Raw genomic sequence first — 13204 nt, forward strand, 5'->3', positions numbered from 1 at the left:
CTGGGTGTGCGCCCACAAACGTAAACAGCAGAGCTGAGGAAGAAGTAACTATCACCCCCTCGAAAACAAGGCTCACGGAACTGAGGAAAGCAGCCCTGTCTACATCCTCCTAATGTCATCATCTGGGGCTCTACCCTCCAGCCACAGCAATGAAGGCAATACACATCCACTGTCTCGGGAGCTATCCTCGCACCACCCTGTGCCACGCCATCCACGGGCAGCGAAGATGGATGCCACTTGGCTTTCGTAATTAATACTGTGAGCTAAAGGTTAAGGGTGTACACCAGGAGACAGAGGCTCCAGCATTATCAGAATCTCGTTTTCAGTGTTTCCGTTATTTATCTCGTATACTCTCTCACATTGTTGAGATCATGAGGTTACTGGTGGCTTTGAGCACACCCTTACCCTCTCTATATTTGCCTATATATGTGTCCAGCCGTTACCGCCAGCCATTCAGCTGATTAACTTTTCTTGCTAAAGCTGTGGTCTAGTGGTAGACTTTTAGGCGATAGGCTGTTTGCATGATTCTAACCCTTATGAAATGAACCTCATATAACACTATCCCACATGCAAATAACATTTCTTTCAACATCTCATAATTGCAAACAATCTCAAAAAAGCCTTGTCTGTATTTTATGAAAAATAACATTGATTTAAAACTTCTGATTATTGTGTCTTTTTTTTACTATAAAGTGAACCCCCCTTACTTTCCGTGCTCTGTGCGCCTGCTCTCTGAGCACATCCTACTCTAAGTCATATGTGTCTTTTCTTTAATCACTATTATTGTATTTCTGCAAATTGGGCACATTTCATCTCGAAGATTACAACCTCTTGTTTAAAAGTTATGCTCCTGCCACCTAACAATACCTAATGTCCTATAGCTCATTTATTAATACCACAAATCATTTGCATGTATTCAAATGTCCGTCCTGCTAAAATCACACTTAAGTCCTGTTAATTTAATCTACCACATAAAAACTGTAGTACATTCATGGAGCGGTTTCCTTATAAGAACAAGATTAATTCCAATAACCAAAAATAGCCACTGAAAAAACACTAACCTTGGGTTTCAGAGCAGCATGCTGCCTACCATAAAGTGCTTCAATACCTTATCAGTGGAAGCAAGCACTATATACATACAATATACATCCATCCTGGCCTACACTAGTACCAGTACTATAATACTTAGCTGTTAATTGCAGCTCATTCTGACTGCACAATAATTTCCTTACAGTGCTTGACGTTCTTACACTGACATAAGACTAAGCTGCTAAGGATCACATCCATCACCCAGTAGTGCACCAGTCCACAGCAATAAAGTACCTGTTACCAACTGAACCGAAATGGAAAAACTGAAGAGATCTGCCAGTGGAGATTTGTGTCTGGCCAGTGGAGGGCTTCAATTTAGACCACTGCCGCAGGTCCCAATAAGGTTCATGCTGAGTACTTCTTGGTCCCTGAGGATTGGAAATGGCATGATATCAAGGAAGCCCTTCCCAGCAGATCTGTGCACTGGGGTGGTCATTAGGAGTTTGATGGGCGGCGGAGGCTGCTCACCAAACTCTTCCCGACCCCAGACCGCCTGTGTGGCCTGAACCCTGACGGCCCTACTACGACTTCACCGCAGGGCCGGAGGGATGAAACAGTGTTTCCGCCCCCGGCCCTGCAGTGAACAGGGCCTGAACATTGACCCGGATTCCTAATGGAGCCGGCGTCAATGTGGCGGTGCAGCGGGTGCAGCAGCACCCGTCCTGCATTGCACTGCTCGTAATTAAGGCAGGGGAATGCACAATGGGGCTGTGCATGGGGGGCCCAGCACTGCCCATGCCAAGTCATTGCCCATGCCAAGTGCATGGGCAGTGCACGAGCCCCGAGTGCCCCATTCTGCCTGGCGGATGGGGATTCCTAATCCCCAGGACGGCGCTGCAATGCCCTGGAGGATGTGAAACCACTGGGACCGCCAGGCTGCCGGCTTGCGGCAGCCAGGCGTTGTCGGTGGTCCGACCTTGGCGGCCCCACCGCGGTCATAATGTGGCGGTCCCACACTGCGAGTCTGGCGATCATGCGGCCGCCAGACTTGTAATGACCGCCTATATGTGTCCCAAGCTACGCCTGCCCAGGACCATGAACTTTACACAAAGTATCTCAGAATGGGCTGCACACGGGGAGCCCCTGCTGGGTGGTCCATGGGTATAAGAAGCACCAGGAAGGGACGCGCAGAGGTGCTGAAAGCTGGCAGGTTACTGGAAAGCATGAAGGGCGCGTGTCTGACACTTCTGCGCCCGTCGCGCTGTGAAGCGCGGCCTCCCATGGTGTGTGCGCGGGTGTGCACACGCCAGCACACCTGCTTCAGGCCTGATGTATTAAGGCGGAAATGTTTTGATTCCCCCTCGCGGGCTCCTGAGTCGCCGCTTCCCCGAGGGGCGTCAGTGGGGGAGACGCAGGTCCCCCGGGGTCTGGAGTCTACGCGTTGTTAGCGTGTCGGAGGCGGCTACACAGAACATGGATCAGACACGCACACAACCACCCACACACCCGGCGCCAGCACAGCGCCTCAGCGCCGCACGCAGGCGTGTAGGCGCTACATGAGCTCACAGAGTGAAATCTGTTCGCACTTTGTTCACAGACATGCATGTCTGGAGTGAACCTGGGTATGAACCCTGACCTCTGACCCCGACCCCGCCCTCGCCCTCCCCTGTGCGTCACGCGCCCGGAAGACCCGCGCTTCACAGCCTCGGCGCACTGCGCATGCTCCCTCCAGGGACGGACCCGCCCCTTCAATCCTCCTGCCCGATTGGTCCAGTCCGCGCATGCCCGGACGGAGGCTGGGCGCCAACCCGTTCCAGTACTCGCTCCCTATTGGTCAGTCTCGCGCACGCGCACTCCCAGCGCCCGATAGCCTTTCACGTGTCAGGTGACCGGATGCAGTGGGGCGGGGCCAGGGAGGACCCGGAAGTGAGCGGAGGAGCCGGGACAGGTAAGGGACCGGAGAGAGCCTCTAAGTGCAGCCCCCGGGGGGGTGGGGGGGGGGGTGTGGACGAGCGCGCGAGACTGAAGCCCCAGCCCCCCCCCCCGGCCCATGGGCAGCACCGGCCCCTGACTGAAGGTGCATTCTGGGACTCGTAGTCCTTTGTAGTAATACAGCAACCAGGACTACAAGTCCCAGAATTCAATATAGGGTGGGGTGTAGAGTGTGGGACAGGGTGGGGTGCAGAGGACAGGGAGGGGTGTAGAGTACAGGAAGGGGTGCAGAGGGCGGGACAGGGAGGGGTGCAGAGGGCGGGACAGGGAGGGGTGCAGAGGGCGGGGCAGGAAGGGGTGCAGAGGGCGGGACAGGGTGGGGTGCAGAGGGCGGGGCAGGAAGGGGTGCAGAGGGCGGGACAGGGAGGGGTGCAGAGGGCGGGGCAGGAAGGGGTGCAGAGGGCGGGGCAGGAAGGGGTGCAGAGGGCGGGACAGGGTGGGGTGCAGAGGACAGGGTGGGGTGCAGAGGACAGGGTGGGGTGCAGAGGACAGGGAGGGGTGCAGAGGGCGGGGCAGGAAGGGGTGTAGAGGGCGGGGCAGGGTGGGGTGCAGAGGGCGGGACAGGGAGGGGTGTAGAATGTGGGACAGGGAGGGGTGTATAGTACAGGGTGGGTGCAGAGGACAGGGAGGGGTGCAGAGGGCGGGGCAGGAAGGGGTGCAGAGGGCGGGACAGGGTGGGGTGTAGAGGGCGGGGCAGGAAGGGGTGCAGAGGACAGGGTGGGGTGTAGAGTACAGGGTGGGTGCAGAGGGCGGGACAGGGTGGGGTGCAAGGGACAGGGAGGGGTGCAGAGGGCGGGGCAGGAAGGGGTGCAGAGGGCGGGACAGGGAGGGGTGTAGAGGGCGGGGCAGGGTGGGGTGCAGAGGGCGGGACAGGGAGGGGTGTAGAATGTGGGACAGGGAGGGGTGTATAGTACAGGGAGGGGTGCAGAGGGCGGGACAGGGTGGGGTGTAGAGGGCGGGGCAGGAAGGGGTGCAGAGGGCGGGGCAGGGAGGGGTGCAGAGGGCGGGACAGGGTGGGGTGCAGAGGGCGGGACAGGGAGGGGTGCAGAGGGCGGGGCAGGGAGGGGTGCAGAGGGCGGGACAGGGAGGGGTGCAGAGGGCGGGACAGGGAGGGGTGCAGAGGGCGGGGCAGGGAGGGGTGCAGAGGGCGGGACAGGGAGGGGTGCAGAGGGCGGGGCAGGGAGGGGTGCAGAGGGCGGGACAGGGAGGGGTGCAGAGGGCGGGGCAGGAAGGGGTGCAGAGGGCGGGGCAGGGAGGGGTGCAGAGGGCGGGACAGGAAGGGGTGCAGAGGGCGGGGCAGGGAGGGGTGCAGAGGGCGGGGCAGGGAGGGGTGTAGAGGGCGGGGCAGGGAGGGGTGCAGAGGGCGGGGCAGGGAGGGGTGCAGAGGGCGGGACAGTGTGGGGTGCAGAGGGCGGGACAGGGAGGGGTTTAGAGGGCGGGGCAGGGAGGGGTGCAGAGGGCGGGGCAGGGAGGGGTGCAGAGGGCGGGACAGGGAGGGGTGCAGAGGGCGGGGCAGGGAGGGGTGCAGAGGGCGGGACAGGGAGGGGTGCAGAGGGCGGGGCAGGGAGGGGTGCAGAGGGCGGGGCAGGGAGGGGTGCAGAGGGCGGGGCAGGGTGGGGTGTAGAAGGGTGTAGAATGTGGGACAGGGTGAGGTGTAGAATGTGGGACAGGGTGGGGTGTAGAGGGCGGGACAGGGAGGGGTGTAGAATGTGGGACAGGGTGGGGTGTAGAGGACAGGGAGGGGTGCAGAGGGCGGGACAGGGAGGGGTGCAGAGGGCGGGACAGGGAGGGGTGTAGAGGACAGGGAAGGGTGTAGAGGACAGGATAGGAAAGCATTGATTGGCTGATATAAATAACAGCACGATGGAGGGAGAGGTAGTGAGGATTGACCAGAGATTTGTAGATCCACAGATGTGTTTTGAATAGGTAAGTCTTCATGTTTTTCTAAAGTGAGTAGGGATGTGTTTGATCTTATATCTTCAGGAAGACTGAACTCTAGGAGTCAAACATGAAAATGCTCGGTTCAGTGTATCTATCCTTACTTTAAGGCTATCTAGTGTTACCGAAGGTTTGTTCCTGTTTGTTTCCTCCAGTGCTTAATTTGTAACCAAGTATATGCTGGGGCTCAAAGTTCTTCCCCGTGAATGTCTGCGTTACCAAGGCTGTGTGCCGCTGTTGACTCCCGGCCTCTCTAATCCACCACAATTCAGTCCCCACCCTCCTATCGCACTATTGATGGTTGTTTTGGATTCCTCCTTTCTCTCGTCCCATTTTCCTATGTTTCTTTTCCTCCTTCCCTGCTTTGTCTCTCATATTCTGGGTCAGAGTTTGATGATATAAAATATATCCCCATCGCAGAAGGTGACTGAGAGTGGGCCCCACCGGCTCAAATTAAACACTGGTCCTTTCCTCTTTGAATATTAGCTCTCTTTAGTGGCCAAGTTCTTGTAGATATACTAAGCAGGTTATTTTGCAGTGGATGTTGGCGTTCGTCAGGAGACCGTGGAGGTCTTCTAAGGTGGCTGTGAAGTAGTCTGATCTCTTTGGCCATCTAACAGGCCATGCAGCTGAACATAAGATGGCTGTAAATGGGGCCGGAGCATTTTTAGTAACCCCGCGAGTAGGCGTCTTCCTTCTCTGGGTGTGAGATCACCACTGCCTTTGTATGTTTGATCTGTAATGTTCAAGTACCAGGGATAGTTTGAGTTCTCCTAGAAGGCTGAGTAAGTTTGTGCTGGTTTTCCTAGTTTGACAATGTGTTCGGACCTGGATACATTTGGAGCTATTGTGAAATCTTCAGATTTTGCCATGCAGACCAAAGTTGGGTTGAATCCTGCATGTTTTAGGCTGTGAACCTGTTGTGTACAGGTGTGTTAAAATGGGTCCCCAGGGTTAGCCGTAGATTTAAAATGAACTCACACACTGGTCATTTATGGGAGTTGATGACACAAGTTCTGAGAGCTGGTCACTCGTCCTCACCCCATCAAGCACTTTGCTCAGCAGACAGGAAGGGAACTCGGGAAAAGTGCTGAAGACCTGACTCTTTTCAGCTTAGCGTCTTGTTTGTGTTTCCTTAAGTTGTCACACATTGCCACGAAGGCTTCAGCTATGTCTGTGTGCACTTTACAAGATAAACCAGTGCGCTCTTTGGCACCTTACAACAGGCCTCAGATTGGCCACTGTTCCTCTTGCACAGCTCACCAGGTGCAGCCTCCCTATCTTTCACCTGTTTTTATGTCCCAGAAGCCTGTTCAGCTCTGAATACTTACAAACCAATTCACCTCTTGCTTTCCTTTAGACTCCTGGATCCTTGCATGGAAGTCGTGACACTGAGGGGGGATAACATGGGCCCTGAACGCATCTTCCCAAACTCAAGTGAGGATCTGGGAGACCAGCGACCACCGGAGGGCCTCCAGGAAAACATGGGTGACTGGAGTGGAGACGACCCCGAGGAGGAGGAAGAGGAACAGCAGAACGAGGAAGAGGATGATAATGTGAATGAAGGAGGTTACTTCTACCAGCCTTTGAACCAGGACCCTGAGTCTGGTGCATTTGGACATCAAAGCCATCCAGGCCAGGAAGGAGGGGGGGATTACAGCCACCTTGAGCAGACAGACGAGGGACTGGGACTTCCGGAGGAGGCGGCGAGCAGCATTCATGAGCGCTTACAGGTATCTAGGGTGTGATACGCCTTCGTGCATTGGTGCGCTTGCAGGTATCCAGGGTGTGATATGCCTTCATGCAGTGGTGCGCTTGCGGGTATCCACGGTGTAATCTGCCTTCATGCATTGGTGCGCTTGCAGGTATCCAGGGTGTGATATGCCTTCATGCAGTGGTGCGCTTGCGGGTATCCACGGTGTGATCTGCCTTCATGCATTGGTGCGCTTGCAGGTATGCAAGGTGTGAGCCGCCTTCATGCATTGCTGTGCTTGCAGGTATCGAGGGTGTGATACGCCTTCATGCATTGGTGCGCTTGCAGGTATCGAGGGTGTGATACGCCTTCATGCATTGGTGCGCTTGCAGGTATCCAGGGTGTGATACGCCTTCATGCATTGGTACGCTTGCAGGTATCCAGGGTGTGATCTGCCTTCATGCAATGGTGCGCTTGCAGGTATGCAAGGTGTGAGCCGCCTTCCTGCATTGGTGCGCTTGCAGGTATCCACGGTGTGATCCGCCTTCTTGCATTGGTGCGCTTGCAGGTATTCATGGTGCGATATGCCTTCATGCGGTGGTGCACTTGCAGGTATGCAGGGTGTGATCCACCTTCATGCAGTGGTGCGCTTGCAGGTATCCAGGGTAACCCTGCCTTCATGCATTGGTGCGCTTGCAGGTATCCAGGGTGTGATCTTCCTTCATTCATTGGTGCGCTTGCAGGTGTCCAGGGTGTGACCTGCCTTCATGCATTGGTGTGCTTGCAGGTATTCACGGTGTGATCCGCCTTCATGCAGTGGTGCACTTGCAGGTATCCAGGGTGTGATCCACATTCATGCATTGGTGCGCTTGCGGGTATCCAGGGTGTGATCCGCCTTCATGCATTGATGCGCTTGCAGGTATCCAGGGTGTGATCTTCCTTCATGCACTGGTGCGCTTGCAGGTATCCAGGGTGTGATATGCCTTCATGCAGTGGTGCGCTTGCAGGGTATCCAGGGTGTGATCCGCCTTCATGCATTGATGCGCTTGCAGGTATCCAGGGTGTGATCTTCCTTCATGCATTGGTGCGCTTGCAGGTATCCAGGGTGTGATCTTCCTTCATGCATTGGTGCGCTTGCAGGTGTCCAGGGTGTGACCTGCAGTCATGCATTGGTGCGCTTGCAGGTGTCCAGGGTGTGACCGCATTGGTGCGCTTGCAGGTGTCCAGGGTGTGAGCTGCCTTTCTGCATTGGTGCGCTTGCAGGTATGCAAGGTGTGAGCCGCCTTCCTGCATTGGTGCTCTTGCAGGTATCCACGGTGTGATCCGCCTTCATGCATTGGTGCGCTTGCAGGTATTCATGGTGCAATACGCCGTCATGCAGTGGTGCACTTGCAGGTATGCAGGGTGTGATCCGCCTTCATTCAGTGGTGCGCTTGCAGGTATCCAGGATAACCCTGCCTTCATGCATTGGTGCGCTTGCAGGTATCCAGGGTGTGATCTTCCTTCATGCATTGGTGCGCTTGCAGGTATTCACGGTGTGATCCGCCGCCATGCAGTGGTGCACTTGCAGGTATCCAGGGTGTGATCCGCCTTCATGCATTGATGCGCTTGCAGGTATCCAGGGTGTGACCTGCAGTCATGCATTGGTGCGCTTGCAGGTGTCCAGGGTGTGACCTGCATTAATGCATTGGTGCGCTTGCAGGTATCCAGGGTGTGATCCGCCTTCATGCATTGATGCGCTTGCAGGTATCCTGGGTGTGATCTTCCTTCATGCTTTGGTGCGCTTGCAGGTATCCAGGGTGTGATCCACCTTCATGCATTGGTGCGCTTGCAGGTATCCAGGGTGTGATCCACATTCATGCATTGGTACGCTTGCAGGTATCCAGGGTGTGATCTTCCTTCATGCATTGGTGCGGTTGCAGGTATCCAGGGTGTGACCTGCAGTCATGCATTGGTGCGCTTACAGGGTATCCAGGGTGTGATCCGCCTTCATGCATTGATGCGCTTGCAGGTATCCAGGGTGTGACCTGCAGTCATGCATTGATGCGCTTGCAGGTGTCCAGGGTGTGACCTGCATTAATGCATTGGTACGCTTGCAGGTGTCCAGGGTGTGATCCACATTCATGCATTGGTGCGCTTGCAGGTGTCCAGGGTGTGACCTGCAGTCATGCATTGGTGCATTTGCAGGTATCCAGGGTGTGATCTTCCTTCATGCATTGTTGCGCTTGCAGGTGTCCAGGGTGTGATCCGCCTTCATGCTTTGGTGCGCTTGCAGGTATCCAGGGTGTGATCCACCTTCATGCTTTGGTGCGCTTGCAGGTGTCCAGGGTGTGATCCGCCTTCATGCTTTGGTGCGCTTGCAGGTGTCCAGGGTGTGATCCGCCTTCATGCTTTGGTGCGCTTGCAGGTATCCAGGGTGTGATCCACCTTCATGCATTGGTGCGCTTGCAGGTGTCCAGGGTGTGATCCACCTTCATGCTTTGGTGCGCTTGCAGGTGTCCAGGGTGTGATCCGCCTTCATGCATTGATGCGCTTGCAGGTATCCAGGGTGTGACCTGCAGTCATGCATTGATGCGCTTGCAGGTGTCCAGGGTGTGACCTGCATTAATGCATTGGTACGCTTGCAGGTGTCCAGGGTGTGATCCACATTCATGCATTGGTGCGCTTGTAGGTGTCCAGGGTGTGACCTGCAGTCATGCATTGGTGCGCTTGCAGGTATCCAGGGTGTGATCTTCCTTCATGCATTGTTGCGCTTGCAGGTGTCCAGGGTGTGATCCGCCTTCATGCTTTGGTGCGCTTGCAGGTATCCAGGGTGTGATCTTCCTTCATGCATTGTTGCGCTTGCAGGTGTCCAGGGTGTGACCTGCAGTCATGCATTGGTGCGCTTGCAGGTGTCCAGGGTGTGATCCGCCTTCATGCTTTGGTGCGCTTGCAGGTATCCAGGGTGTGATCCACCTTCATGCATTGGTGCGCTTGCAGGTGTCCAGGGTGTGATCCGCCTTCATGCTTTGGTGTGCGTATAGAAATGTTTGAGGATGTAGACAGTGACAGCTGTGATTTCAAATTGTTAGGCCAAATGACCGTCAGACATTAAACGTACATTGAAACACATGATTAATACGAAAGACAATTCAAAATAACAAGATACTGTTAAAGAGGCCCTGCTAATATTTGAGTATTGCACATGCTTTGTACAAGTATGCCTGAGAGCTCAAACCCGTTTTGTCAAGCTTAGTGTAGCAAGCTGTCTGTTTATATAGAATGCCAAAAAGAGGTATGTCGTGCAGAGTCCAGGTATCTCTTATGCGTGGACAGTGGTTACTCTAGCAATCCCAAGGTGCTCTTTTAGAGGGTAGTGTGGTCGAGCAGGCATAGTCTGCATGCACACAGTCATTAAATGGTACCCACGACTCAATAAGGAGATCCACACCAATTTATGAAAACGACACTTATCTTTATAAAATTTTAGGCACCAAAATCACAATCAGGAAAGTACATTTTGAGTTAGATATTCTTACAGGGTTAAAAGTAGTTGGTCATCTTCTCCTGGGGCCAGGGTGGCCGAATGCTGAGGTGTCCAGAGGTGTCGGGTCACTGGAGGCAGACGCAGGAGAAGGGGCCTGCACAAAGAGGCTGCAGGCATCAGCAAGTCCATAGCTGGTGTTCCCAAGGCCAAGGTGAGCGTTGTCTCTGGAGGGCCTGGGGACCACACTGGCACCTTTGACCCACTTCAATTTGGCTAGGGGCACGGGTGCAGCAGTGCTTTCTGGTGTCTGGTTTTTGACAGCCTGGAGTCCTCGCAGTTTGTCTTGAGATGCCTGCAAGATGCAGGGGAGCATCTCTGCTCTTCCACGGGAGGTTCTGGGTCTTGGGTGAAGGCTAGCAGTCCTCCCAGGCTTTTGAAGTCACAGGCAGCTGCAGGATGAGTTGTCTTTTGCGCAGTTGTCGAGGACAGGCAGACTGGCAGGGTTGGCGTCAAGTCCGTTGCTGGTCTTCTGTTCTTGCCTTTGCATCTCTTCATTGTCCATCTCCTTCTTTCAGGTCGGCAGGATCTGATTTTCTGGTGCCAGGGGCTCCCCTAAATACTGGATTTAGGGGAGTGTAGAATAGTAGCCAACGGGCTGCTTACCCCTGGGGTCACTATGCTCCCTTTATGATTGCTTCCTGTGGGAAGTAGGCATAACCTTGTCCCAGAGTTCCTAGTTCTGCCATCACCATGATGGCAGACTTTCAGAAGTTGTGTCCACATCAGGCAGCTCACCTTAGGGGTGTAACTGACCTGAAGGTGGACACACCTTTATGACTACTAATTTTCCCACCTGTCCCGCACCAAATGGGCCCTGGTCAGTGGGGTTGGCATCCCTTCACCTCTGAGGGAAGTCAGATTCACAAACCAAACAGTGTCCCACGGGAGGGTCTTGTGCTGTTGTCTCCCAAAGGAGGTGCCAGCTATTGAGCGGTCCTGCCGGATACTGATGGCTGGGGGCTCCACCCTAGGGACTTACAGGGGGGCCAAAGGCGTTGCCAGTTGGAGACAATGGTGCAGTATTAGGGAAAGAGTTCTGGCACTGAGGACCTGAGCATCAGGGACCGCATGGACCTTTTGGTCATATTTGCCTCCGGTACCAGGCAAAAAGTGGGGGTGACTATGTCAAAAAGGGACACCATCTCGTGCACCTTCTCCCCCCCCCCCTCCCAATGCGGGCGGCAGTACTCGTTTGGTTGAACAATGTGAGCAGTGGTGTTCACGCTGCAGCTTTTTGGTTCTCAGCTTTGTTAAAAAGTGTGGCCACTGGGCTCTGTTCTACGGGATGAAGTAAGTCACTTTGGGATTATTGGCCCCAAGACTGAGTGGCCGCCAAATGGGCAGGTAATTGTTAGTAGTAGCGTTTGTGACAGCATGCATGACTCATGGGTCATATCACTCATCTGTTTGCTATTTCATTAAGATTGTGTGTGATCACTACCCCTGAGGAAAGGGTTATGGGTCCCGAAATGCATTGGGTTTGAATGTATTCCACAAATCGAATGGAACACAAGTATTTTCCATAACGTATTTTTGGAATCTACATCATTGAACATAAACTTCATTGTCTGAATTCTTATTGTTTCATTTTGCCTTCTGGGCCTTTATAAATTGTGTTTGAGAGTATAAACATAAGCGGTCATTTGTAAAAAGGAGTGAATTTGTTTCAGGTTGTGCACATCAGTTCTGAGCCACTTTAGTGGTTCGTGTATCTCTGTATTATATTTTTGGCTATTGGCAGCGCTCGTTCCAGTGTAGCGCACCACAGTCTGTTTATTGTGTTCAATACAGGTAGCAAAAAAGGTTTACTTTGGGTAATCTTGGAGAGCATCATACATCGATTTACTAAAAAGTGGTGGTGATCATGTCAGAAAGGGGCATTTTCCTACACTTAGGAGAACTTTAAAGGCTTCTGCTCTATTCAGAATCCCCTTCCGCGGGAGCTGTTGGCATAAAGTTTGACTTCAGATTTTCAGTTGGAGGTTCATGTGGGAAGAATGCACCCTAAGTTGTAATTAGCTGGTGTCACAAAAAATGAAGTGCCCCTCATTTACACACTTCCAGCCAGTACAAGTCCTTATGGATCAAGCCAATCACTTAATCTTAATAGCTCCGATCCAGTGCTGGATTTGTATTCACCTGTAAACTAAACTGATCTATTCCTGTCCTGATTTCAGTAAGGTCCTGCATGCGGTATAAAAAAGTATTTGCACAATAAACTACTTTAAATGTTTCATTCAAGTACGTCTTCAGTCCACACAGTTGCAGCTGGTGATGGAGGTCAGCGATCTTACATTCCTTTCCAAATGTTTGTGTAGAGTTTAGATTTTTGCTTCAACTTGTAGTCATTTCAAGAAATAATACGATGTCATCATTTGGTCCGGTTTCATTTTGTAACTTCAAGCCAGCAACCTATTTTTTGTTGAACATCTATAGATGCAGTAGGCAGTTCCACCCTTGTGGCTTGGATACTAGAAGATTGTGCAAGATCAAGTAGGAACTTTTAAGCACATCCCCTCAAATTTGGCACAACAAAGCCAACCGCCAAGTGCCCCTAGTTCTGCCACATAAAATGCTAGAGTTTATGCTAGCCTTTATACGTGTATATCATGGCTCTGATGGGGCACCCACCACACTGGTACTTGAATCTTCCTAACCATTGAGCCACAGAAACCGCTCTGAGGGGAACAAGTACATATTGGTGTTTCACACACTGTAGTGAATCTATGAATATGTTTCCAGCTTCCTTTCTCACAGCCACCAATACAACAGTTTTTGTGTTACAGAAAAGTAAGATTTTAGTGACCCCCACATTTATTCATGTAAATGTGAGACTCCAGCATCGCTCTGTTCACTAGTTCTTAACTTTTTGACTTCTTTCGAGCCCAATGAACCATCATTGGAAGCCGGGGATTCGATCTTAAGGAATTTGGATAAATTGAACCTCAAAACAATACACAAAAATACAGAAACAGGCACTCATCAACAAATACGCAAATTATGTAATCTGTTATTGAATTCTCAAA

The 13204-nt window shown here is 53.0% G+C and overlaps 1 protein-coding gene across 1 annotated transcript in view; it reads left to right on the plus strand.

The window, feature by feature from the left end:
- Positions 1 to 2878: 2878 nt before the first annotated feature.
- The window catches only part of MEA1 (male-enhanced antigen 1), a 44767-nt gene continuing 34441 nt past the window's right edge, over positions 2879 to 13204 (plus strand). The window contains exons 1-2 of the mRNA XM_069236431.1: positions 2879 to 2977; positions 6320 to 6692. Of these exons, the coding sequence (XP_069092532.1) occupies positions 6336 to 6692 (357 nt within the window). The 5' untranslated portion in view covers positions 2879 to 2977; positions 6320 to 6335. The remainder of the gene's footprint in view (positions 2978 to 6319; positions 6693 to 13204) is intronic.

Source organism: Pleurodeles waltl, chromosome 5 (genome assembly GCF_031143425.1).
Source record: "Pleurodeles waltl isolate 20211129_DDA chromosome 5, aPleWal1.hap1.20221129, whole genome shotgun sequence".
In the NCBI taxonomy this organism is placed as follows: Eukaryota; Metazoa; Chordata; class Amphibia; order Caudata; family Salamandridae; genus Pleurodeles; species Pleurodeles waltl.